This window comes from Zootoca vivipara, chromosome 8 (assembly GCF_965207765.1).
Source record: "Zootoca vivipara chromosome 8, rZooViv2.hap1.1, whole genome shotgun sequence".
Taxonomy (NCBI): domain Eukaryota; kingdom Metazoa; phylum Chordata; class Lepidosauria; order Squamata; family Lacertidae; genus Zootoca; species Zootoca vivipara.
Window position 1 is genome coordinate 4650453 of NC_142591.1, and position 25172 is coordinate 4675624.

At 42.0% G+C, this 25172-nt stretch overlaps 1 protein-coding gene across 6 annotated transcripts in view; it reads left to right on the forward strand.

Moving 5' to 3' along the window:
• LOC118079391 (protocadherin alpha-5) overlaps positions 1–25172 on the forward strand; it is a 182316-nt gene that overhangs the window by 69162 nt on the left and 87982 nt on the right. Inside the window, exon 1 of one of the 6 annotated variants that reach the window (XM_088675021.1) lies at positions 11999–14509. The exons of the other annotated variants lie outside the window; for them this stretch is intronic. Coding sequence (XP_088531147.1) covers positions 12140–14509 — 2370 coding nt within the window. The 5' untranslated portion in view covers positions 11999–12139. Of the gene's footprint in view, positions 1–11998; positions 14510–25172 lie in introns of those variants that run through there. 6 annotated transcript variants of the gene reach the window in all.

Consider the following 25172-nt stretch of genomic DNA (forward strand, 5'->3'; position numbering starts at 1 on the left):
CAAAAGCCCAGTCATGGAGTAGCCAGCTTCTGTGGAATTCATTCATGGATAATCTACTGATCAAAACAAATATTTGTACATTTTAAAACAACAACAACCAAACACCCACAAACAGATGTCATTTGCTAGATAGCCCATAAAGAGAAATCAAGTAAATGAAACTTTCAATGCATAGAAGATAAAATAAAACAGATACATTTAACTGTATAAAAAAAATAAAAAAATTCCTTCAGTAGCACCTTAAAGACCAACTAAGTTTATATTTTGGTATGAGCTTTCGTGTGTATCTGAAGAAGTGTGCATGCACACGAAAGCTCATACCAAAATATAAACTTAGTTGGTCTTTAAGGTGCTACTGAAGGAATTTTTTTATTTTTCTTCGACTCAGACCAACACGGCTACCTACCTGTATAAAAAAACACTGTATTGTCCTTCTACCACCCAAGCACCTGTCAGAGTAGCTTACAGCAATTTAAAATCACAATACGACAAAAATATATTACAATACATCAATAAAAAGCAATACATTGAAAGAAGCATTAAAACCGTTTACATTGTGTGCAACCCAAAAGGCCCACTTGGCTTGTTCAGAGTGCAGTGTTCTGGGCTAGGTGGCAGTGGGTTTTCCAAGATCATCTGGTCAACACATGGTTGACATGAGAGGAAGGCGAGTATTTCTGTTGAACCTTTTGCAAGGAAAACTCCATATTGGAAGCTTAAATATGACTAAAGGTATAGAATTGATTGGGGAATTGGGATATCTATGGATGAAGATGGTCCCAAGGAAAATTTAGGGGCTGAAACAAGAAATGACATTTTCGAGAAGGCTCTATGTCAATAACAGGGAATAAAAAGAAAAGCTGTAATTGATCAGAATTCATTCTGTGATTTCTAAAGAGAAAGATAAAAGTTAAAGGTACAGCCAGCAAGTTAATATGCTAGCAGATACATGAACAAAGCACCTTAGTGTTCTTTTAAAAAATAAATCATATATGAGACAATGCCTACCATGACTCTCATGTCAGCCTTGAACCCAGTTGGAGGCCTTGAGATGAAGTCCTACATCCATCAATTGTAACATGATTATATTCATGAAACAGATGGCCACTTAACACTTCCCTTTCAGAAGCAGCTTCATTTAATGTGGCCCCTACTGAAGTGATCACCAGCCTCTCTTTTTGTATTCTTTAGAATTAACTCTATAAGTACAGCATTTTTTTCTAGTTTAATCCAGAACAAGTGGTTTTAACTAGGGGGGATGTATGAAATGGAACCCTAAATTTGAGTATCATTTGGCACAGAAATTTCTGAGGCATTTATGACATAGACTACTTTTTATTTATTTAAATGGAGATTTTTGGGGGGGTGTGCGCGTGCTTTTTCATCTCCTGTACATTGCAAATTAGGCTGGATTTTAAAAAATCACCTGTAAAGACAACCCAGGCCCTAGTACAGAGGTGGTGGTTGGGAAAGCAAATTTTTTTCTTAAACACTTTGAACTCATTTTATGAATGCAGGGAAGGGTCTGGGAGGTGAGAATAAAGGTGAGTTTCTTTTCTTGTCATAGGCAGAATTAGAATTTCATGAGTAATAAGAGACAGGCTATGATGAGACACCACCTTCAAATTCATCTCTTTCACATTTTGCATTTGGTGTCATCTTAAAATATGCATGACAGACCATTCTTTGAAGTGTTTTGTTAGGGTATTTACGGTTTTTTAAAACATGCAAAGTACGTATATGGAGGAGAAATTCCCCCAAACCATATTAATTCCTCTGTCTGAACAGGCATAACTGGAGTGTACAAAATCACGCATGGTGTGGAGAAAGAGACCCTTTTCTCCCTTTCTCATAATACTAGAGCCTGGGAGTCATCTAATGAAGCCGAATAATTGGAAATTCGGGATAAACAAAAGGAAGCACACAGTGCCTAGTTCAACTCTGGGATTCACCACCACACAATGTGCTAATGGGCATCAACTTGGACAGCTTGAAGAGCTGATTCAGCAAATTCATGGAGGATGGGGCTATCAGGTGCTCTGGTATCAAAGGCCATTTGGATGTCATTTGCTGGGAAACACAAATAGAAGACCACTGTTGTGTTCATATCCTGATTATATGTTTCCCCTAGGTATCTGGTTCGTCACCATGAGAACTAGATGCTGAACTAGGTGGGCCTTTGGTCTGATCTGTTCTTATCTAGAAGCTCCCCCCCCCACCTCATTTTCAGATTATGGAAAGGTATAGAATGTCTGGAACCATTCCAACCTAAGCAGCCCGAACCTTTGTCTTTGCGCTAAACAGGCAGCTTTAAGGGCTAACAGAAAAGGACTGCCCTCTCCCTTCCTGCTAAAGATTATCAAAAGTTTTTCTGTAGTCCCACACATTCCAGATGTTGTTTCCATTACCCTGATCAGAGAATATAAAATGAATGTCCATGTGAAACTTGTATTCATGGACTGATAAGCCTCAGAGATATTGAAAGTACTTGCAACAGAAGTCTCAAATGGATCAGAATTGCCATGTTCAAAACTTCTCAGGAATTAACTATTCGGAGATCTAATCCAGCAGTCTGTCACTGGGCATCTTGATGTCTTCCTCTTGGCTAAAAAGGAGACAGTATTCTATCCCATCTCAATTTACTGGTATTACTTTATAATCCCATGCTGTATCATAGAATCATAGAGTTGGAAGAGACCACAAGGGCCATCCAGTCCAACCCCCTGCCAAGCAGGAAACACCATCAAAGCATTCCTGACAGATGGCTGTCAAGCCTCCGCTTAAAGACCTCCAAAGAAGGAGACTCCAGTTATACCCTTTGGTGTTACATTATCTGAAATCCATTGCAACAGTATTTCTTGGTCCCAGAAAATCCTTTGAATTTCAATAAAAACATTAGACTTCCCTCTAAGCAATGGCAAACACGGAAAGAGGCAAGGACACCACAGGGAAGGAAAGAAGCAGCCACTCTACGAAGAACCAGTATTCCTGGGGCAGGTGGGGGCAGCTTTTATTCACAACCCATTTTCACTTGTTGACAACAAAATGAACAACAAATTGCATGCAAAGCAGAGGAAGGAAGAAATGTAGAAGCTAGCAAATATCCTTGGGAGGCTCATGCTTTATACGGATGTGTGCACAAAATCCCACTCAATTCCAGACAGAAGTGGATGAGAATGAATTATTCTGCAGACCCTGAAGACATGCTGCCAATCAGAGCAGGCCATGATAGACTGGATGGCCAATGGTCTGATTCAGTATAAAGCAGTTTCATATGCCTAGTGTGTTTGTGTGGGGGCATGTGTTCATGTGAGGGACACCCCTAACAATGGAGTTGGAAAAAGGGAAGCTGATAACATTTCAACCCACCCGCCCACCCCCCCCCAAATTCTACCAGAAAAGGAAAGTAAGAAGGACATGACAGTTCACAGCAGTTTTACCAGGGGATGCCATGTGAATCTTCTGAAGAAGATGGAAGTTTTTTCCTTCTGGAAGTACATATGACACCTAAGAGTGTGCAGATGAAGAATGGAAGACCGTGATGGTGCATAACTGACACAAAGAGGAAAAAGATTCCAAAAAGGAGCTGAGTTAATGGAATATAATAAAATAAATGAAACTTGAATAGAAAGACAAATGGAGGCTAAGGAATTTACTTGGAAGTAAAACTGTATCAAATGGTATGTATTGGCACAGGATTATTAAAAAAACATTTACTTGAAAACATAAAAGGTAATAAATAGTCTGCTTCTCCAGTTCAAAACTCAGTCACAAGGTGTCACTGTTGTCTAAGGAGTTTTTTTAGGAAGACTGAAAATTCAGAGCTCCTCCCTCAAATGTGCTGAATATCCTGTCTGTCAAATTCACAGCAGAGACTTCAAACATTAGCTGCCATACCAGAGTCAACTGATCTCTTAGCCATTGGTTTGGAGGAAACGTCTGGGACTCTGCTCATCACTTCCTCGAAAAAAAAGGGAAGAAAGACATTGCTGGGATTTGCAGCTGAGTTTGTCATGCTTGCATGGAAGACAAATTCTGTAAGGAGATGTCTACTGCAGCTGGTTTTGCTCCACACAGCCTGGGAAATGGGGAGCGGCCAGCTCCATTATTCTGTGCCAGAGGAATCCCAGCATGGCACCTTTGTGGGCCGCATTGCCCAGGACCTGGGGCTGGAGGTGGAGGAGCTGGTGCCTCGGCTGTTCCGAATGGTGTCCAAAGGACAGGAGGACTATTTTGAGGTAAATGTGCAGAATGGGATTTTATTTGTGAATTCCCGGATTGACAGGGAGGAGTTGTGTGACAGGAGTGCTGTGTGTGTTATTCACCTGGAGGCCCTTGTAGATAAACCTCTGAAGGTTTTCCATGTGGAAGTGGAGATCACCGACATAAATGACAATGCCCCCATTTTCCCTGTAACAGAAAAGCAATTTACTATTGCAGAGTATACCTCTCGTGATTCACGTTTTCCTCTAGAGGGAGCCTCTGATGCAGACATCAGTGCAAACTCAGTACTCAGCTACAGACTTAGCACAAATCCACATTTCAGTCTAGAGACAATAGAAAATCATGAACATGGTGCATCTTTATTTCTTGTTTTAAACAAACCTCTTGATAGAGAAGAATGTGCAGCTCACCATCTTTTACTCACAGCAGTTGATGGAGGCCAGGCCCAGCTCACCGGCACAGTCCAGCTGATAATCAAAGTGCTAGACGCAAATGACAATCCTCCTGTTTTTAACCAGTCAGTTTACAAAGTCCATTTATTAGAAAACTCAGAGAATGGGCTATTAGTAATTAAGCTAAATGCTACCGATTTAGATGAGGGAACAAATAAGGAGATCACATATACATCAAGCACTTTTTCTCCTGCAAATGGAAAAGAAAAGTTCGTACTTGATCAAAAGACTGGTGAGATTCACGTGAAAGGAAATCTGGATTTTGAAGACAAGAATTTTTATGAAATACAAGTTGAGGCTAAAGACATGGGGAATCCCCCATTATCAGGGCATTGCAAAGTTTTGATTGAGGTTCTAGATGTGAATGATAATGCACCTGAAATTTCAGTGACGTCCCTGCTGGTACCTGTTCCAGAAGACTCCCCTCTGGGGATGGTGGTGGCCCTGATAAGCATATCAGACAGGGATATTGATGCCAATGGACAGGTGAGCACTTCCTTATGGCCACTTGGAACCCCCTTCAAGCTACTTTCCACCTTCAAGAATTATTATTCACTGTTGCTAGCTCAGCCCCTGGATAGGGAACAAGAGGTTGAGTATAGGCTGGTAGTGACTGCCCAGGACCAAGGGACTCCATCACTGTCAGCCGCCAGCACCTTGGTGGTGCCAATCAGTGATGTGAATGACAATGCACCTGCTTTTGCTCAGCCTTCCTACACGGTCTTTGTGAAGGAGAACAACCCACCGGGCGCTCACATCTTCACGGTGTCTGCCTCAGACCCCGACGTGGCTGAGAACAGCCTGATCAGCTACTGGCTGGACGAGAAGCTCTGGCCCCTGTCGAGCTACATCTCGGTGCACTCAGAAAGTGGGAAGCTCTATGCTCTTCAGCCCTTGGACTACGAGGAGGTGAAGCTGCTGGAGTTCCAAGTGAGGGCCAAGGATGCTGGGCTGCCCTCCTTGTGTGGCAATGTGACGGTGCAAGTCTTTGTGGTGGACGAGAATGATAACACGCCTGTAGTGTATGGGACAGAAGTGGTTCCCATTTCCTTGACTGTTCCTGTGGCTGCTGGACAGGTGGTGGGCAAGATCCATGCCATGGATGCTGACTCTGGCTACAATGCATGGCTGCGCTATGAGATGCACGAGGCAATCAGCAGCCCTTGGCGTGTGGGATTATACAGTGGGGAGATCAGCACCACACATTCCCTGGATGACACAGAGGGCAGCTACAGCCAAAGACTTCTTGTACTAGTAAAGGACCATGGCAAGCCAGCTTTGACATCCACAGCTACTTTGAGTGTGTCCATGGTGATGAATTCCCAGGCTGTCCATGGCGATGCTCACCTTTCAAGGAAGGGAGGGAGTCCAAAGTCACTGATGGAAAATGCCAATGTCTACTTGATCATTGCTATCTGCTCGGTGTCCAGCTTGTTCCTGCTGGCGATCATAGTATACATGGCGCTGCGATGCCGTTGCCAGGCCAAGGAGGCCATGGTGTACGGTCCTGGGACAGCCACGCTAGTCCGCGCCAGCGAAGTGGGCAGCTGGTCATATTCAAATCGTCACAGCTATCTTCTGGCGGGCATGGGTGGGGAGGCTGGTGCCAAGAGTGACCTCATGGTCTTCAGCCCCAGCATTCCAGCCTGTGTGGGAAATGGGCAAGTGGGAATTGTGAAGGAACCAGTTCCAAATTCATCTGAGCAGGTGAGTTATGAGAATTGATCCTATGATCAATGAAACTACTACTATGAAATACCTATTATGTTTTGGCTTGTGTGACACGGTTTGGTATTTGACTTTTCAATAATTAAAAGTATTTCTTTGATTCACACTTATGATTTTTGGTAGACTTTAATGAGAATGTTGCAGGGGTGGAGGTAGTGTTATTCTTATTTTATAGGCAAATGCCATTGGCCTGATAGCAGTTATACCTGTGAAGGTGATCTTTTGGATGTAAAAACAGCCAGTGTTTTTGCTGGTGTTGGAAGCAAGAATACCCCTGAAACAGGCTTCTCTTTCTGTTCAGAGTATTTGGACAATCAGCGCATGACTATGTTTAATATTGGTTATTTGGCTTTTGAATTAAAATAAGGAACAGTGTAGCATATGAGTTGTGGCCAAGTATCAAGCATTATCAACGCATCCTAACGAAACCTCAAACCATCCCTCAAACCTACACAGGAATGAAGGACCAGTTTAGATGGTCCACCTTCAGAAAGAGGAGGCTCTGAATGGTTTCTGTTTCATTTTTGGAGACTTTCCTCATGACATGGCAGGTGGTTCTGTCGAATCCCTGGTCAGTTTGTGCCATCTCCCACCACCTCAAGTCCATTTAGGTCCCTCATTTTTCTGGAGCTCATCTTAGAACTTACTGTACTCTGTGGCAGATATAGTAACAAAGCAATTATTTTCCCATCACCATGCACATCTGTGTCCAGCACATCTGTTTCATGTGGCGAGAAAGGTGCTTCATGTGGGCTTTCAGGCAGAACTTATGACGCCTCAGCAACCTCTGGCAATATTTTCGCTAAACACCTCAAGGATAAAATTGCTCATGTTTGTACTGATATGGCTGTGGTGTTGAGTTTCGTAAATTAGCTGTTGTTCTATGATCTTGCTGATATTGTGTAGATGTGTTCCATTTATTATAGTCTAAGGATGCTGAAAGGTTGCTTGGAGTTTTAATTTAGTTATTTACTGTATTTATATTGACCACCCATAGCACAGTTCTTGGGGTGGCTCACAAAGGTAAAGTGATAAAATGCACACGAACATGCATACAACAGCAACAAAAATAGTGTGACTTGACAATTTTTGCTCTTCCTCACTTATAATATCTGCCCATCAAGATATGATGGGTACACTCCAGGAAATCGTGAATGTGTCACTGAAAGAGGGAGCCTGGGAGTAGCCACTGGGTACATCTTTTGGGTTTCTACACAATGTGCTTCAGATGTTGGTGAGGCAGAAAAAAGCCCTCTCTTGAAGATCTTAAAATTTGTGCAGGATCATATGGAAGAATATAATGTTTCAGATAACCAGGTCCACCACCAAAATCTGAGCATTCAGATTCAGGACTGAATCCTGGAGTGTAACCAAACTGCAAAGCTGAGTCTTCAAGCAAAGTACAACCTCATCCAAGGAAGGTTGAACCCCATTTCTCCAGATTGCCTTTCTATTGCCTGGCTGAATCTATCTATGGTTTGTGTACCATCTTCCAGTCCATTACTAATATCAGACGCTAATTTGGAAGGCAGTTTCCTTGGATTTAAATGGAAAAAAGAAATAGAGTTGGGTGTCATCAGCATATTGGTGATAATGAACCCCCAAACTCCTGGACACCTGACCCAGCAGTTTCATGAAATGTGAGGAAACAATGTGGAATTTTGACAGACACACTATAGGCCATTGGCCAAAGCCTTAAACAGGAGTCCCCCAGCACCATGTTATGAAACCTTCCCTATAAGAAGAAACAGAACTACTGCAAAACAATGCCTTTCAGACTCATCACAGCCAGGCAGTCCAGAAGGATACCATGGTCAATAGTGCCTAAGCCGCAAAGGGATCCAGCAGAACAAACAGGATGGATTTTCTCATTTGATTGCAGAAATAATTTTGAATACGGTTTTTCAAACACACACAGAACTGGACCATTTAAGGAAACACCGGAGACTACATGCCAAATTCACTTACCTGGGAATAAGTCCAATCGAACTACATAGGGATTAGTTCTGGGTAGCCATGTAAAGGACTGCACTATTAGAGGCCCATAATCTCTAGTTTATACTCCTGTCTAGATATTTTTGTGAATATACCCTTGCTGAATAAAATCTTCCAGTTTCCTTAAGCCACCTTTAACCAACTTCCTTGCCGCTGATAATAAAGTAAACGTAAAAGTATATCTGAATTTTTATTTGGTGTACATTAAGTAAAAAAGGAATCACTTTGGAATATACCTAATTAAAATACAGTCACAATCACATTTAAAAGAAAAAGCTCAATATTGTATACAGGTAAATGCCTGATTGAGATAAGGAAGAAAGTATACGGTAACTTACAATAACTTACAAATATATGACAACTTACAATTTAATAAACAGCGCCTAGCACTGGGTGTTGTTGTTGCTGCTGTTGCTGTTGCTGCTGCTGCTGCTGCTGCTGCTGCTGTTGTTGTTGTTATATCCCACCTTTTTCCCTGACAGGGACTCAGGGTGACTGACAAGAGTGTTAGAAGGCAAATCCATTTACAGTTGTGTCTTCTTCATTTTCTATGTACAGCATCACACCAAAACTAAAACAGCCTCATAAAATAAAAAGAGGATGCCTATTGCTCTTGGTTAAAATTTTATCTCACACTAAAACTGCTCTTCTCGGCTAAATTAACATTTTGTTCAGTGCAATCCTAAACATGTTTGTTCAACAGCAATAACAGAAAGTTACACCATGTTGGATGGGGCGTACCCCCAGGAAATGTGCAGAGGACTATAGCTTTAATTGATTCATCTACCAATGAAAACACTTGGTGCAAATATTATTTTACGCTTGTCAGGCACATACAGGTGGTCATAGGGAAGAAGTTTGCTTGATCTGTGCACATCCTCGCCAGTTAAATCAGTGAGATCTGGGCTGGATGTCTGAGCCTCTGAGGTGGCAGATAAGAGGGGTCTGCATGGCCTCCATGATACCAAGTATCTATTCTGGCATTCTTGAAAATTCTGATCTGTTTTTGAGTCGCTCTCTGTTCTCTCTGATTTGATCTGTAATTTGAGTTGGTTGGAGCTGCTCTGTATAAAACAAGTCTCTCTGTTCCACATCCACTATAATAGAAAATCTAAAAATGGCTACAACTTTACTTTTTTTGGCCAAGGTGGATGAAAGTTTCAGGTGCAGGAGCCCCGCACCCCCAATGGATCAAACCTGCCAAATTGCAGATACTGTAGTTTCAGGGGCTGTTTGTGGTGGAAGTAAAAGGGATTCAGTTTCCTCCATAATCCCATTGACATGTGTGCGCTCAGGTGTTTAGCTCTCGCTCTTTCTTACCTTAAAATAATTAAGAGGTGACTGACTGCTGTGTATTCTTGAATGCTTTTTTTTAAAAAAAAACCTTGCAGCTTTACACATGCTTTTCCAATGCTTGTTTGTGTTCTCTGATAGGCCTTATAATGGGAGTCTGTCTCCAACAGTGCCTGCAATGTTCTGAAGAACTCTGGAGGTTTCTTAGCTAAAGCCAAGCAACATGGGATTCCCCCTCCCCCGACATAACTTTTTTAAAAAATCCCCCACTGCTGTGCTGTAACAAAAGAAAAAGGACATTCCTGAGCTCTTTATTGATCTGTAGGCAACAATTTCAGACCCTCCAAGTGTCCCTATGTTCAAGGGACAGTCCAGGATTTACAGCAGCCATCCTGGTTTCTGATTCGATCCCGGAATTGATCCTGGAATGTCCTGCTTTTCCTTTGGATCCCCTTATTTTCAGTGGAGAAATGTTGGTGGGTATAAACGTTTCTGGGACAAGTTGCATATAAATATTTCAAAATAGTAATAAATAAATAAATAATAGGCCAGCAGCAAGGCAGTCACGTGTATGTGCTGCAGTAGTGGGTTGGGAGTAAAAGCAGGCATTGCTACTTTCTAATGAAGCATGGTGTTGTTGTTGTTTAGTCGTTTAGTCGTGTCCGACTCTTCGTGACCCCATGGACCATAGCACGCCAGGCACTCCTGTCTTCCACTGCCTCCCGCAGTTTGGTCAAACTCATGTTCGTAGCTTCGAGAACACTGACCAACCATCTCGTCCTCTGTCGTCCCCTTCTCCTAGTGCCCTCAATCTTTCCCAACATCAGGGTCTTTTCCAGGGAGTCTTCTCTTCTCATGAGGTGGCCAAAGTATTGGAGCCTCAGCTATCAGCCATCTTATCAATAACGCAAACGTCAAGGAGGGGTAGTTCTTCTTGCCCTGCTGCTTGGGGACGGTACAATTATTAACTAGTTACTTCCCCAGTACTGTTGTATTCTTTTTACCACTGTAGTGCATAAGTGCAGGAGGATGCAAAGAATGGCTCAATAATAGCCTTAAAACTATTGTCCGATTGAATATAGGATAGTGGGATTTGTAGCTATTTCTTTTTTATGATTATTTTTTTAAAGGGAAGGAACACTAATTTTCCAGTCAGTCAATGTGGTGTAGTGGTTAGAAAGTTAAGGGCACTGGAAATTGTAGCTTGGGGGTGGAAACTACAGTTTTTAGAATTTTGGGGGGGGAAGTCACATGCTTTAAATGTATGTCGTGTACGTAGCCTTTGTCTAGCAATTTCTGTATTAGCTTTTTGGCTCTCAGTGATTATACCTGGCAAGATGGAATAGGCTGGGTTGCAAGTTCTGGGCTGCGTCCCTAGTTTGAGGTTCTAAAATAATTTTGAGTTGGATCCAGCAGGGTTTTTCCAATGTTCTCTGCCTTTTTTTTTTCATGTGTCAGCTCATGTGATTAGGCAAAGGAGAGAAGACTGCTAGACATGGTGGTCCCAGAAGTAATGCCTAGTTGATCTCTTCTGAAGGAATGCAGTTGACTCAGTATCACAGACCTATACAATGTAAACTTTTCAACAGTGTGGTATGTCTTGTGATAGCAGCATAAAAGTCTTCTAATGTAAGTAGCTGAAAATATAACCTGTGGAAGCCACAATACTCTGACTGAGCTCTATTTTGGATACCGTCATACCTCGGTTTAAGTACGCCTCGGTTTGAGTATTTTCAGTTTAAGTACTCCGCGGACCTGTCTGGAACGGATTAATCCACTTTCCATTACTTTCAATGGGAAAGTTCGCTTCAGGTTAAGTACAGACTTCCGGAACCAATTACACTCATACCTCGGGTTAAGTACGCTTCAAGTTGAGTACTCCACAGACCCGTCTGGAACAGATTAATCCACTTTCCATTACTTTCAATGGGAAAGTTCGCTTCAGGTTAAGTACGCTTCAGGTTAAGTACAGACTTCCGGAACCAATTGTGTTTGTAAACCGAGGTACCACTGTAATTGAAACCAACATGTAATCTACCTAATTGTTTGATTCTACTATGATTATTCATAGGTATTAAAATTATATACCCCAAAAAACACAAGTTAACTTTGCAAGGAAAAACACCAGAAAATAATAGCAATGAACTACACATATATTTCAGAAGGTAATAATGAAATTAATCTAAGAATTGAGGAAAATTTAAAATAAAATACCTGTGTGGCATTTATACCAATTGTCACAAGATGTCGCTACCCACTGAAAATCAAAATACTCTTTTCAGGCAAAGCCCCTCCCAGCAATTCAGAAAGAACAAGAGACTGCAAGAAGCTCAGGGTGATGGCATGGATAACTGCAGCGTAACAGTTGCCTATTCCCCACCATTTTATGCTGACGCTGGAGAGTGGATTAATTTTTCCCCAAAGCAGGGATAAAACCTACCGTTACAATGTCTTTGAACCAATGCCCCCTGGTGAAGAGCTGGCTGCTGCAGCTGATTCTAATCCACAGAGTCTGGTTGATGGGGAGTGGGCAGCTCCATTACTCTGTCCTGGAAGAATCCCAGCATGGCACCTTTGTGGGCCGCATTGCCCAGGATCTGGGGCTGCAGGTGGAGGAGCTTATGCCTCGGATGTTCCGGATGATATCCCAAGGCCATGAGGACTACTTAGAGGTAAATGTCCAAAATGGAATTTTATTTGTTAATTCCAGGATAGATCGAGAAGAGATGTGCGCCAAGATCCTTGTATGCATGATTCACCTGGAGGTGATCCTGGATAAACCCTTGAGAGTCTTTCATGTGGAAGTAGAGATCAAGGATATCAATGACAATGCTCCTATATTCCCAGCTGCTGGGCAAAACCTGAATGTTCCTGAATCTAGACTTCCAGGTTCATCCTTCCCACTAGAGGGAGCTTCTGATGACGATATCGGTTCAAACGCTCATCTCAGCTACAAACTCAGTCCCAATGAGTATTTCACCTTGGATGTTCAAAACAATGAGAAGCATGGTGAGTCTTTAGTTCTTGTGTTAAAGAAACCTCTTGATCGAGAATTAACTCACGTATACAATTTATTGCTTACGGCCACTGATGGAGGGAAACCAGAGCAAACTGGCACAGCTCAGTTGCTAATCAGTGTGCTGGATACAAATGATAATGCACCCGTTTTTAATCAGTCTGTGTATCAAGTTAAAGTTTTTGAAAATGCAAAATTAGGAACATTAATAATCTGTCTCAATGCAACAGATCTCGATGAAGGAATTAACAAAGACATTATATATTCCATTCGAAGTGTTAACCCACAGAATTTAGGTGCACTGATTAGTTTAGATTCAAGCAATGGACAAATCATATTAAATGGAGAACTTGATTTTGAAAGCATTAAGTTAGGTGAAATTGGGGTAGAGGCAACAGACAAAGGCTCCCCACCAATGAAAGGACATTGTAAAGTCCTGATTGAGGTCTTGGATGTGAATGACAATGCTCCTGAGATATCAGTCTCATCACTGTCGGTGCCGGTGCCAGAGGACTCCCCACTAGGGACAGTGGTGGCCCTGCTCAGCATTTCTGACAGAGATGTTGGTGCCAATGGGCAAGTAAGCTGCTCCTTGTGGCCACCTGGGCTCCCCTTCAAGCTGATGTCCAACTTCAAGAATTATTATTCACTGGTGATAGCTCAGCCTCTGGATCGGGAGAAAGTAGCTGAATACAGACTGTTGGTGATGGCACAAGATCAAGGGGAGCCATTGCTGTCAACCAGCAGCAGTCTGGTTGTGCCCATCAGTGATGTGAATGACAATGCGCCTACATTTGCACAGCCCTCCTACATGGTCTTTGTGAAGGAGAACAACCCACCGGGTGCTCACATCTTCACGGTGTCTGCCTCAGACCTAGATGTGGCTGAGAATGCTCTGGTTAGCTACTGGATGGATGACAAGCTTTGGCCACTGACAAGCTACATCTCGGTGCATTCGGAGAGTGGGAAGGTCTATGCCTTGCAACCCTTGGACTACGAGGAGCTGAAGCTGCTGGAGTTCCAAGTGAGGGCCAAGGATGCTGGGCTGCCTTCCCTATGTGGCAATGTGACTATTCAGGTCTTTGTGGTGGATGAGAATGATAATGCACCAGCAGTGTCTGAACCAGAGGAGGCTCCCATCTTGATGACAGTCCCACTGGAAGCTGGACATGTAGTGGGAAAGATCCGTGCCTTGGATGCTGACTCAGGCTACAATGCATGGCTGCGCTATGAATTGCATGATGCCAAAAGTGGTCTTTGGCGCGTTGGGTTATACAGTGGTGAGATCAGTACAACCCAAGCCCTGGATGAGACAGAAGGCGGCAGCAGCCAGAATCTGGTGATAGTAGTGAAGGATCATGGCAAACCAGTGTTGTCAGCCACAGTCACATTCAGTGTATCACTGATATCAAGTGCTCAGGCTGTTCGCACTGATACCCGGCTTCCCATGTTGGGTGTGAACTCAGGATCCTTGGCGGACAACTCCAATATCTACCTGATCATCGCTATTTGTTCGGTGTCCAGCTTGTTCCTGCTTGTGATTATAGTATACATGGCTCTGCGATGCCAGTGTCAACCCAAGGAGCCCGTGATGTATGGCCCTGGCACAGCCACACTGGTTTGTGCCAGCGAAGTGGGCACCTGGTCCTATTCAAATCGCCACAGCCACATCCTGGCAGCTCCAGCTGGGGAGGCTGGTGCCAGGAATGATCTCATGGTTTTTACCCCCAACGTACCAGTCTTTTCAGAGAATGGGGAAGTGCAGTATGGAAAGGAGCTGGTCCCAAATATATCTGGGCAGGTGAGATGTAATGAAAGTTTGCTTTCTTTAATTTTTCTGATGTGTTATCATGTGGAGTCACTAGCAACATAAAAAGTAAATTTTCCCATTGAAATTGTCTTAGAGAATGAGATTCCTGATTCCCCCAAAGCGTGTCTTGGGGGGGGGGGTTATTATGATTAATTTTAAACAATTTTGCATTTACTTTGTACAACTCTGTTTCAAATTGAAATTTGCAATACTTGTTTATGGTGTTGCTTAGATAATGTGGGACTTTTTTTGTTTTGCTGAAATGGGAAATTATATAGCGGGCTTAATTTTTAAATTTATTAATTCATCTCTCGATTCATTATTTTTCATAGCTGATAGATGACTGAGCTCATTCTTCTGTCATTAACTGCAACCACTTAATAAGGCACCTAAGAATTTTTTTATCCATTTCTGTGCATTTTTGTTCTATTGATTCCAAGGCAAATGCTGCTCAAAGATTTGTAGACTTCAAAGCTTTACTTCAGATATTACCACTCTGTTTTAATGTCCTCCTTTAATGTCCTTTGTAGCTGTCATAGCCAAGGGAGAACTGCTGTTCGGTGAATGAATGACTTATTGTGAATGAACACACATCCACTGACAAGCTTAAGTCTGTATTAATTCATAATTTAGTGTCAATCTAAGACACAATTTGTTCTTTTGGGGGTGTATTTTAAGAAAGGATTAAAATAAGGCAAGATAAGGGGAGTGGAGAAGAAGGTGCTTAACTCTTTCCCCCTCCAGTTGCTTTTTCTGTCCCCCACTGTTGTTTTCTCTCTTGCAGAATTCCAAATGTACGTTTGGAATGGCAAATGCTTTTGGGACTCCATTCAGAGGGCAGGGAAGGCAACTTAGAGTAAAGAAGTGATAGATGGGGTAATAGTTAAGCATGCCATCCCTACTCAGTTTCTTTGCTCAGAATTACCCCCTTATCCATTAATAAGGTTAAAATACAGGCACACCTCCTTTTATTGCGTTTCACAGATATTGCTCCTTATGAGGATATGGGTGCAGCTGTAGGCAGCCTGGCTGCTTGCAGGGGAAGGAAGCCCCTCCACCAGCCACTGCCCCTCATCTGGCCTTGAGAGTGGGAACTGTCTAGGGCTGGAGCTAAGTTTTACCCCTCTTGCCCCTGCAGTTAATAGATGACAATATAGTGTAAACATAACTTCAACATCACTGGGAAATAAAAAAGAAGAAGAAGTGTGACTTGCTTTATTCAAATCAAATCAAATCTTTATTGTGTTAGCATACAGTCATAGCAAAATAAAACAATACAAAAATGCCAGAGACAAGCAACAAAACATAATTCAAGGCGATATTGCTGGCGTAATAGCATTTAGATTACCCTAAGACAATGATGCAAAGGTTTAGGTGCCAGCGCCAAAAATCTAATATGCGGATATATGTCAAGCATAAAATAGCCCAAAATAGGCTCGACACATTGAGTTAAAAAGATATAAAAGAGAGAATTAAAACAGGTCCAGGTCTAGGACACACTACCCTGTCAGGGTAGCCCTGAGTTTCAGAGCCTGCACTATGAAGATTGCCACCCCACGTGAAATTTGGGGATTTGCGTCCACAAGAAGCGTTTTCAAACAGTCTACCTTAGATGTAATGGTGGACGGGATCAAGAGGAGGAGCTTAGATCTTATTGGCTCATAAATGGGGCAGTAGAAAAAGAAATGTATGAAGTCCTCTATATTGCTTTATTGTGATACTTGCTTTATTGTTGTGCTCTGGAACTGAACCCACAATATCTTTGAGGTATGCCTGTACATTTGTTTGTTTTGTATCACAAAAAATATTTGACAAAAAACATTTTTGTAAAAAAAATGTAACATGTAGTTAGGATCTTAGAATGAATTTGTAAGGACAACTCTGAAAGAATATTACCACCACTGGTGGTAGAAAATTAGAAAGACTTGTCTTTTGGTTCCCATTAATTTTTTTTGTGTGTGTGTGACCAACATTATATACCATCCCTAAGGTACTCAACTGACACTTCTCAGCTGCTAGTAAATTACTAGCTTTCATCCATCTGGCTAGTTTCTGTTGGCTCACCAGCAATGGCTATTCCTTGACAGAGATAGACTTGTCACAGAAATCCATGCTCTGACAACCACCTGCTTGGATTATTGCAATGCACTTGGTGCGGTGTTTCTCTTGAAGACGGAAGCTTCAGCTACTATGGAATGCAGTTGCCAGGTTGTTAAGTGGGTCAGCCAGCTGTTCCTGAAGGAACTGTACTGGCAGCCAATGTACTTCCTGTCTGAAATCAAGGTGTTAGTGGTGATTTATGAAGCCCTAAATTACTTGCAGCCTAAGTACTTGAAGGAATGTCTCTCCCTATATTGCCCTGCTTGAATACTAAGTTCTTCTGGAGAGGCCCTTCTCAGTGTCCTGTTGCCAGGATTTGAATACCATGTGGCAATACCAGAGAGAGCCTATTCAATGGTAGCATCACATCCACTCTAAGGAATGGCAGCTTCTGACTCAGTTTTCGCTTTGATGCCAACTTCAAGCATGGTTCTTCACACAAGCGTTTGAGATTCATTAAGTTGTTCAATTGAGAGTGCAGGAGATTCCATTATGTTATTTTTTACCATTGATAGTATTTATTGATTTTAACTGCTCTCTAATGATTACAACTGATTTGCTATTTTAAATATAGTTTTATTGTATCCCACCCTGCAATCCATTGTGATGGAAGGGTAGGCTATAGCATTAAAATAAATTAATTGAGCTTTATTTCCATAACACAAATTGGGATGCAACAACGTCTTAGGCATTTGGGAGCCTCTTTGAATAAATACCAGCAGCTGTTAAAGTACAACAAAAAGCGGGGGGGGGGGGTACTTGATAAAAGGTAAAAGGGGATAAGTGTTTGGAAGTCATATCTTTATTCTACTTCATATCTTTATTCTACTTCACATCTTACTTACCTTTACTTTCCCTACTCTTACTTTTCCCATTTTCTCTCCTCTTCCTTTTCCTCCCCTTCCCTTGTTCTCCCTCTTTTTATTTTATCCCACCCCCCTTTGTCTTGCCCCCCCCCTGTTCCCTCCTCTTGCCACTGACTTACCTGGGATCTCTCCTTTTCTTTGTCTTCTTTCCGCCCCTGCTTCCTTCCTATCTGGCTTTTATATCTCGAGCCTCTCGGTCCAAGATTGTAAAAATTGTAAAGATTAAATCTCAAATTACCGAGACTCGGAGGCCGATTTTATAACGGTACAATTTGAAAATATTGCTTATTTGTTATATATATTTTGTTTTGTTTTGTAATGGAATAATATGTGCTTTCTATGTATTTTCTTATGTATTTTGTTTTCTGAAATTTTATAAGTAAATAAAGGTTTTTTCAAAAAAAAAAAAGGTAAAAGGGGAATATGCCCCAAAGCAAAGACACACAGATGGAGGGAGCTGTTTGATTTATGATTTGCTAACTGAATATTAAAAATAAATTTAAAAACCACCACTGTTGATTTGCACGTATACTTTGGGGACTGAAGGAGGGGGGGTCTTCTGTAGGGCCTCTCAAAAGATGTTGGAAGGTTGACTATAATGTGCTTGTAGAATTTTTTGCTTCAGTTGCTAAAATAACTTGTATCTGAAGAAGTGTGCATGCACACAAAAGCTCATACCAATGACAAACTTAGTTGGTCTCTAAGGTGCTACTGGAAGGAATTTTTTAATTTAAAATAAAATAAGGTTGGCCTTGGGTGCTAGCTCTCTTTATTAGGATGTGAGGTGCCATTTGCTGGTCCACCTCTGGCAGGCAAATGTTTTGGGCCAGCCCTGGGTGAAATAAGGATGCCAAACTCTGGGTTGAGCCAATATGAACTGTCAGTTATTGATCATAATGATACAGCCAGGAAACAGGGAATCGGTTGAAAGCAGCTGATATCTAGTTAGATATTGAACGAACCATTAGTACACAGTTTGTGGTTCTAATTTTGAAATACAAGGACTTTCTGGAAAATTATCTGTATGATATATGCCAGCTCCTTAAAGGCGATCCAGTTTCTCTGAAGGGAGATGCACAAAAATTCCTGTAGACATGTGCTAGTGAACCTATGGAAGAAGATATGCTATGCATCTGTGAAGGCAGACATCTTATACTGGGTGTTGTTTGTAGCTCTTAATGATAAATAGGTTGGCATCCTTGGTGGGCTTGTTGAGAGAAATTATTTGACAAAATGTGTTACCTCTTGACTGCTAAGGTTTTTCCCTTTGATCATCACTAGATTTCAATAGCTGAACTGGACTGGGTCAAGAGCATATTTATAATAGGCTCAGTAACAAATTGTTCATACTTTCTGCTAGGTTCCTGTGTACAATTTTTGCAACTTGATTTTGCCTTCACAAATCATCCAAATTTGCCAGAGCATTGTATCTTATCTATGTTTACAAAATCTATGATTTCTGACATTACCACCTTTCTTTCATTTCCTCTGATAATATACTTTAAAATATTTGTGTATTGCATCGGATAAGAAATCGTAGCCAAAGAAGGTGGATGGGGTGGTACTGAGTGGCCATTAGCCTTCTCAACAGCTGATCTAGTTTATTATGGTCAACATCAGATCATTTGCTTATACCCATCCTATATAATAATTTGCAAGTTGTCCCTGCGTCCAAGCTGTCCCGTGTGTCCCTGGGTCACTGCGCATGTGCCCCAGGGATACAGGGATTGGACAGCAGAGACTGCGCGCGCGCACTCTCCCCCCCTGCGCCTCCTCCAACCGCCGCTCCCGCCGGACACCGCCTCACTGCAGGGCACGTCAGGGAAGCGAGGGTGGAGGCCGGCGAAAGCCTCCTCACAACCCTCCCTGGCCGTCAGGAGCGGCGGTTGGAGGAGGCAGGGGGGAGAGTGCGCGCGTCCTTCCTGTCGGCGGCTGGGGGAGAGGAACGGAGGAGGAGAACGCGGCGCTTTCTCCTCCTCCGTTCCTGTCCCCCTGCCGCCGACAGCAAGGACAGGTCCCAGGGTTCGGAGAAGCGCTGCGCAAGCGCTTCTCCGAACCCTGGGATGTCTTCTTCCTGTCGGCGGCTGCAGGAGAGGAATGGAGGAGGAGAACGCAGCGCTTTCTCCTCCTCCGTTCCTGTCCCCCTGCCGCCGACAGCAAGGACAGGTCCCAGGGTTCGGAGAAGGGCTGCGCAAGCGCTTCTCCTAACCCTGGGATGTCTGCTTCCTGTCGGCGGCTGCGGGAGAGGAACGGAGGAGGAGAACGCAGCGCTTTCTCCTCCTCCGTTCCTGTCCCCCTGCCGCCGACAGCAAGGACAGGTCCCAGGGTTCGGAGAAGCGCTGCGCAAGCGCTTCTCCGAACCCTGGGATGTCTGCTTCCTGTCGGCGGCTGCGGGACAGAAACGGAGGAGGAGAACGCAGCACTTTGTCCTCCTCCGTTCCTGTCCCCCTGCCACCGACAGCAAGGACAGGTCCCAGGGTTCGGAGAAGCGCTGCGCAAGCGCTTCTCCGAACCCCAGGATTCTAGCGCCCGTTATTGAACGGGCTGAAAACCACTAGTACTATAGAATGTGTTTGGACAGTCATATGTTGATGGTGTTTTTCCAGTTCTGTCTTTGTTTTTTGCTATTTTTTGTAAGCAAAATATGCATCATTCGACTATTGCGCTCAATTCCTAAAAGTTGGCTCCAGAAAGGAGGGTGTTTTAAGTGCCATTCACAGGGTTGGTTCACATATAAAGCCAACCCATATATAAAGCCAACCCAAAAGGCTAGTTGTGCCCTTTAAAGCCTTGACTGGCATGGAGCCAGGTTGTCTGAAGGACCGCCTTCTCCTATATGAAGCTTTCCAGGTTTAAAGATTTTGAGAAGAGGCCCTTCTCTACATTCTACCAACATCTGAGGTATGTTTGGCATTGGAAATGAGAAAGGGCACCTCCATGCCTCTGCCTAGTCTTCAGAACTCCCTTCCCAGGGAGGCCTGTTTAGCTACCTCTCTGTCGACCTGTCAGCAAGCAGAGACCTTGTTTGACTGCTCAGGCAATTTGTTTTTCTGCTAATGCTGTTTATAATTTAGTCCAGTTTCTATCTGCTCTTGGCTTTATTTGCTTATTTTTATATTTCTCTGTAGCATGTCTATGTTTGTGCATGCACAGACAAAAAATGAGAAGGATGGTGTGTTTTTAATATATATATACATATAATATATATATAATATATATATATTTATTATATCATATATATATATATATATATATATATATATATATATATATATATATATATATGTGGCGCTGTGGGTTAAACCACTGAGCCTAGGGCTTGCTGATCAGAAGGTCAGCGGTTCAAATCCCTGTGACGGGGTGAGCTCCTGTTGCTTGGTCCCAGCTCCTGCCAACCTAGCAGTTCGAAAGCACATCAAAATGCAAGTAGATAAATAGGAACTGCTACAGCGGGAAGGTAAACGGCGTTTCCATGTGCTGCTCTGGTTTGCCAGAAGCGGCTTTGTCATGCTGGCCACATGACCTAGAAGCTATACGCCAGCTCCCTCGGCCAATAATGCGAGATGAGCGTGCAACCCCAGAGTCGGTCACGACTGGACCTAATGGTCAGGGGTCCCTTTACCTTTTACCTTTATATATTTATAATATATATTAATTATATATATAAACAACCACCTGCAATTAAGGAAAGGGAATTCAGGATGCAAGGTAACATCACATAAGACGTTTATGGTATGAATTTAATGGCATTTGTGCTGTCAAATGTATTGTTACATATCTCACATCAAACTTCATCCCTTGATTAGCAGAGCATTGATTTAATGATTGTTTGAGGAACTGCAGAGATAATTGCAGTAAAGTAAATGTAGTAAATGGGACGCAGGTGGCGCTGTGGGTTAAACCACAGAGCTTAGGGCTTGCTGATCGGAAGGTCGGTGGCTCGAATCCCTGCGGTGGTGTGAGCTGCCGTTGCTCGGTCCCAGCTCCTGCCCACCTAGCAGTTCGAAAGCACATCAAAGTGCAAGTAAATAAATAGGTACCGCTCCAAGTGGGAAGGTAAATGGCATTTCCGTGCGCTGCTCTGGTTGGCCAGAAGCGGCTTAGTCATGCTGGCCACATGACCCGGAGCCAGTAAAGCGAGATGAGCGCCGCAAACCCAGAGTCGTCTGCAACTGGACATAATGGTCAGGGGTCCCTTTACCTCTACCTTTAAATGCAGTAAAAAACAAACAAACATGAATTGAGTTCTAATTGCCATTGAGTAGCTCAAAAGGATGAATAGTTCCACTGTAATGTCTACACATTGGATCTGTATATGGCTTATCTGATCTTCTGCGTAATAGGATGCATTCCAAACTACATCACTCTGAATTCCCTCCACCCCTATAGGTTTATCTGATCATGCAAAATTGTCTGCCTCGGAATCCATCTCCCCACCCCCCAAAACAAAGTTTTGAGGTTCCAATTTGTCATGACATTGGAGTGGCATTCGTAATCTACTATTCTTTCAAACTGGATGTCTGCAATTTGTAAAGACTTTTCTAAATGCTTAGTTTGCTCTTGCTGCAGGTCTTACTGTGTTTTGCTGTTGTTTTCCACTATGCAAATAATGTGTGCAGGCGATTATGTGCATTGAAATTACTATCTGTTTTATTATGTAATTATGTACATGATTGCATCAACCATCATTTTAGTCAATGCAAAGCTTAAGTGCTTATTAACCAGCCCTGGAATCTCATGCAGTGTCCTCGGCCTACCTTTAGAACAAGCTCAAAGATGGTCCGCTGACACGAATGGCAATTTTTAACCTTTACCTTTATAGGCAGGACTGCCAAAACCACTTAGGACCTACACCTCCATACTGATTTATACTTTAAAATTATTGCAGCATCTTAAAAACTAACACATTTATTGTACCGTAAACCTTAATAGTCCATTTCATCAGGTGCTTCATCAAAAGCTTTCCCCATAATAAATATGTTAATATTTAAGGTGTCATAAGAATATGTATTTGTTTTGCTGCTACAGATTAACATGTAAGCCCCTTTATAAGGATTCCTCTGGTGCAACAGGAGGAAGTAGTGACAGATAGCCATTAAAATAACATCCCAGCCAACTATTTTTTAAAAGCAATTTTATTGAATTTAACAATTTTATATGCAATCAATCAACACAACACAACATTTGTCATAAAAAAAGAAAAGAAATTCCCTCCTCCCCATGACTTCCTCCAACTTCCCCTTCTGGTTCTTTAAATATTTACTACTTCTGCTTAATTGTTATCTTATTTTTATACAGTATTATTATACTTTAATGCTCTTAACTTCTTATCGTTTTTGTACCAAATTTTCTTTCATGATTACATCTTACAATCAATTTCATTCCATCTTATCCTTTCTTAACCTTTGATCTTATTTTCTTACTTGTAAGTGTTTAATCAAACCCTGCTAGTGAGTCCATTTCTTCACAATATTTCTATAAATACAACATGAAAGGTTCCCAGTCTTTTTTAAAGTCTTCATTATCATTGTCTCTGATTCTTCCTGTAAGTTTTGCCATTTCTGCATAATCCATAAGCTTGACTTGCCATTCTTTTTTCATTGGAGACTCCTTGTCCTTCCGAGGAGAATCCGAGCCGCTGTTGTAACATACATAAATAATTTTTTCATTCTTTTGGTAATTGATATCCTATTATTCCTAACAAAAATGCTTCTGGTTTTTTAACACAAGTTATTTTGAACATCTGCAAGTTTCCCAATAACTTTTTATAATAATAACAATAACATATAATAATAATTTATTATTTATACCCCTCCCATCTGGCTGGCTTTCCCCAGCCACTCTGAGCGGCTTACAACAGAAAAATGAAATAAAATAATCTATTAAACATTAAAAGCCTCCACATATGGTAAAATGTACCTTCTTTCTCTTTACACTTTCAGCACTTATTAGAGCTTGTTCTATACATTTTTGCAAGTTTATCAGGAGTTAAATACAATCAATACATCATTTTCATGTAGTTTTCTTTCAGAGTTGTGCATGCGGTAAATTTTAAATCAACTTTCCATAATTTCCCCTCAGTCTTTCATTTGTAAGTTGTATCCTAGATCTTGTGCCCATTTAATCATTACACATTTGACTTCTTCCTCTTTGGTTTCCCATTCTAACAATAAATTGTACAACTTCTTCAGTAACTTAGTATTATTCTCTACAATTTCTCTTTGAAATCTAGATAAAGGATAACTAAATCCTTTCTTTTTGTCTTCTTTAAAACCCTCATTTACTTGAAAATATTGTAACCAATCATTAACATGTTCTCGGATCTCTTCAAATTCTTTCAATTTTAGTTTCTCTTCTGTTTCCATTACATCCCAGTCAACTATTGATGCTGTGTACCTTGATCCTGTACATGCTTGCTTAGAATAAATTCCTCCAGGTTCAATGGAGCTTGCTCTCAAACAAGTAAGTACTCATTTGCAGCCTTTTGTACTATTGCAGGCACCCCCAAACTGCGGCCCTCCAGATGTTTTGGCCTACAACTCCCATGATCCCTAGCTAGGAGGACCAATGGTCAGGGAAGATGGGAATTGTAGTCCAAAACATCTGGAGGGCCGAAGTTTGGGGATGCCTGTACTATTGTATGGTTAGCATACAATATGACAGAACAGGGAAAGTTTTAATTCACCTTGGATAGCTGAATGCTTTGGGCTAGCCCTGCTCCTGGGCACTTAATTCTTGGAACTGGCTAGCAAAAGTGATTATTGGGCACATAATTTACCAAATGTACTGTAGACCTCATGAAACTAGTTTGCCTTAGCTGTACCAGCCAGATAGCTTTGTAAGGACTTCGATATGTGGCTAGAACACCAGAGTGCAATATGTAGATCACAGCATACTGATTTTTAACGGGGTTGGATAACGAGGCAATATTGACAGCCACAGAATCAGATTGTCATAATGAATTTGTTAGCCTCTAAGGCACTGCAATCGTCTGTTTTCACAAGGGGCCTCTTGCTTTCACAGCTCACCTATCACAGAAGGCCTGTTCCTGGGCCCAGGAAAAAACCTGACATCTCTGCTAAGTTTTTATTGTAATTATAATAATTTATTGCTGTTATCCTCAATTGGAATCAATTATGTTGCATATAAAATCTCCAGATCCTTTAATTCTGAAGGCTGCATGAGTCAGAGAGAAAGAATGCTAATAAGCATATTCAAACGGCCCAAGGAAAACAATAGGTATTATATTGACAATTTTATTTACGGTACAAAGTTAGCAGCATGATGTATAGAGTATCCAACCTAAAGGTTGAAAATGCTAGTGATATTTAGAGGTCCTAAGAAAGCTGGAGAGACTGGCTTCCCAACAAAAGGTAGCTCTTCTTCTCCACTTCTGGGAATGTAGAAATGTCCTCACCCTTCCTACTTTTGCAGTACACAAAAAGGCCAGGTTACTCCCTCCTCCCTATGAGTGGTCTGATATTTCCTTCTCTTCCCTTCCCATGACAGCAAATAGGATTTTGAAATAGTTTACTGCCACTCCTCTCCTTTAACATTTATATACCAGTAATAAATCCGGACCCATGAACTCAAAAGAGATATATTGCTGCTTTCCACAGAAGGGGGGGGGGGGCAAGATTGTGTTCCCTGCTTTAGTTTCCTGCCTTGCAAATGTGAAACAATAGCAA